General features: G+C 50.4%; 1 protein-coding gene across 1 annotated transcript; it reads right to left on the minus strand.

The window, feature by feature from the left end:
* Positions 1-247: 247 nt before the first annotated feature.
* On the minus strand, positions 248-2,378 carry DRD5 (dopamine receptor D5). Its single transcript, XM_010847779.1, is given in 2 exon segments — positions 248-1,947; positions 1,949-2,378. Coding segments are annotated over 2 exon segments (1,200 nt in total). The 5' UTR covers positions 2,330-2,378; the 3' UTR covers positions 248-1,128.
* Between the last annotated feature and the right edge of the window lie 6 nt (positions 2,379-2,384).

A 2,384-nucleotide genomic window follows, 5' to 3' on the forward strand; every position in this document is an offset into this window, starting at 1 on the left:
TTAATTAAAATGCATTCCCTCACTTCCGATTGTCCACAAATGAAAATGTCTATTTAAAAATTGGATTTGTTTTTTAAAGCATATCAACTCAAACATTTCAAAGCTCCTTCAGAAAACACAGTAGATCAAAAGCCAGCTAACTTTAAAACGCTATAGATTTGAGTTTGAGAAAGACCCAGCGATTATTCTATATGATCTTTTCAGTGAACCGATAGCATCTGTCTAGGGATCAGGAGAAATGTTTTATGTTATGTAGTTTCGAAAAGAAGATTCCAACTAAGAAAAAAAAAAATTGGGATATCAGGTTTGAGAAGTACATATTTGATGCTGTGGCATGGAGCCAGATTTCAGCATAGACTTGAAATGTGTGTATCTAATTTTTTAAAAGTTGAAGATATCAGAAACTCTTACCCCAGTGTGTAACTTTAAAGCCAAAGTGTCAGTAAAGAAGATAAATGCATGCTTCCAGACCCAGCCAAAATCCTCTCTGCTTAGGATGCTATTGTAGCTTCTCCAGGAGCCATCCTGAAAACCGATCTGGCAAAGCAACAGTAATCACCCCATAGAACACATAATTTGTGTTTATTAGACATCAGAACAGATCAGGAAGAATTCCTCAGCTGGAGCAAAGACACACAGAAAGCAGAAACTACAGAAACACAGGCCACAGGAAGCAAGATACAGGAAAGACATACACGCACTCCCATCAGGCTACACACACATTGAACCTATTGCTTAAAAATCAACCCAAACACAAAGAAGTCACTTGTTCACAATGAACAATCTATTCACATATAAGGGGAGGGGAGAGTATATTTTTTAAAGACTAAGTACCACTTTTTTGGGGGGGGATCAATTACCATCTTATTTTCTCTAGCAGAACCGTGGGTCCATCTCTGCTAGGCTAGGATACATTTGACGGAGCTTTTTCCAACTGCTCTCTCCAAATATTTCCACAACAAATCAGTCCGCTGAGGTTTCTGAGCACATGGACTACTACGCCAACACTGAAAGCCTGATAAACTTAGCAGCAGTGGAAATGTATTTGTGTGCATCCCGTGTGTATTCTGCATGCTTGTTAATGCCTGTGCAGTTATGTTGATCCGCGAGGAAGGGTGCTTAGGCAGTTTAATGGAATCCATTTGGGGTGAAAGGTGTGATTTTGCCCAATGAAATTCCCCCCTCACAGTCCAGCTCCCAGACCGACTGGCCAGCAGGGTCACCCTCCGGGGACGTCTGAGAGATCCGGGACATTCGATCAAAAGGGCTTGCCTCCTCCTCCTCCTTGTCCACCTCTGCGTCCCCCGGGGTCACCGCGTTGGGGATCCGATGGATGTAGGCAGCTGCGATCTCCCGGTGGAAGGCAGTGTCCTGGTTGTAGGAGATGAGCTCGTTGCTGATGTTCACCGTCTCCACCTGGGTGCGGGAGCACAGGTGACTGCACCCCAGCAGTTGGGCGAATACCTTGCGGAAGTCAGCGTTGAAGGCATAGATGATGGGGTTGAGCGAGGAGTTGGCCCAGCCAAACCAGACGAAGACATCAAAGGTGGTCTCGCTGACGCAGAGGAAGCTCTTGGGATGTCCACTGCAGAAGGGGACCATGCAGTTAAGGATGAAGAAGGGCAGCCAGCAGCACACGAAGACCCCCATGATCACCGATAGAGTTTTGAGGACCTTGGTCTCCTTCTTGATGGATGCCCGCAGGCCCGAGTCGGGCGCGCAGGCCTCGCGGCTGTGGCAGCTCTGAGCATGCTCCGCAGCCCTCTCCAGTGAGGAGATCCTACGGATCTGCACCTGGGCGATGCGGTAGATACGCGTGTAGGTCACGATCATGATGGCCACTGGGATGTAGAAGCTGATGAGCGAGGACGAGATGGCGTAAGTGCGGTTCAGGCTGGAGTCGCAGTTCTCTGCACTCCTATCCGACTCCCCGGCTTCCTCCCAAGGCGGTCCCGTTGGCCAGGTTGGATGGAGGGTCCAGCCCACCCCTGGAGCCCACCTTGTCCCTGTGCCAATGGAGCTGGACTGGGATGAAGGAGATGAGGATGGACAAGGTCCACGCCAGGCCAACCATGACCAAGGCCACACGCTGGGTCATCTTGCGCTCGTAGCAGAAGGGCCTGGAAATGGCCCAGTAGCGGTCCACGCTGATGATGCATAGGTTCAGGATGGAGGCGGTGGAACACATGATGTCAAAGGCCACCCAGATGTCGCAGAAGGCCCCAAAAGGCCAGTACCCCGCCACCTCGGCCACCGCCTTCCAGGGCATGACCAGCAGCGCCACGAAAAGGTCGGACACCGCGAGGGATACGATGAACACGTTGGTCATCTTGGCGCGCAGGTGGCGGCTGCGCACGACCGCGGCGGACACCAGCACGTTGCCC

The sequence above is a fragment of the Bison bison genome, unplaced genomic scaffold (genome assembly GCF_000754665.1).
Source record: "Bison bison bison isolate TAMUID 2011002044 unplaced genomic scaffold, Bison_UMD1.0 scf7180017864255, whole genome shotgun sequence".
NCBI lineage: Eukaryota > Metazoa > Chordata > Mammalia > Artiodactyla > Bovidae > Bison > Bison bison.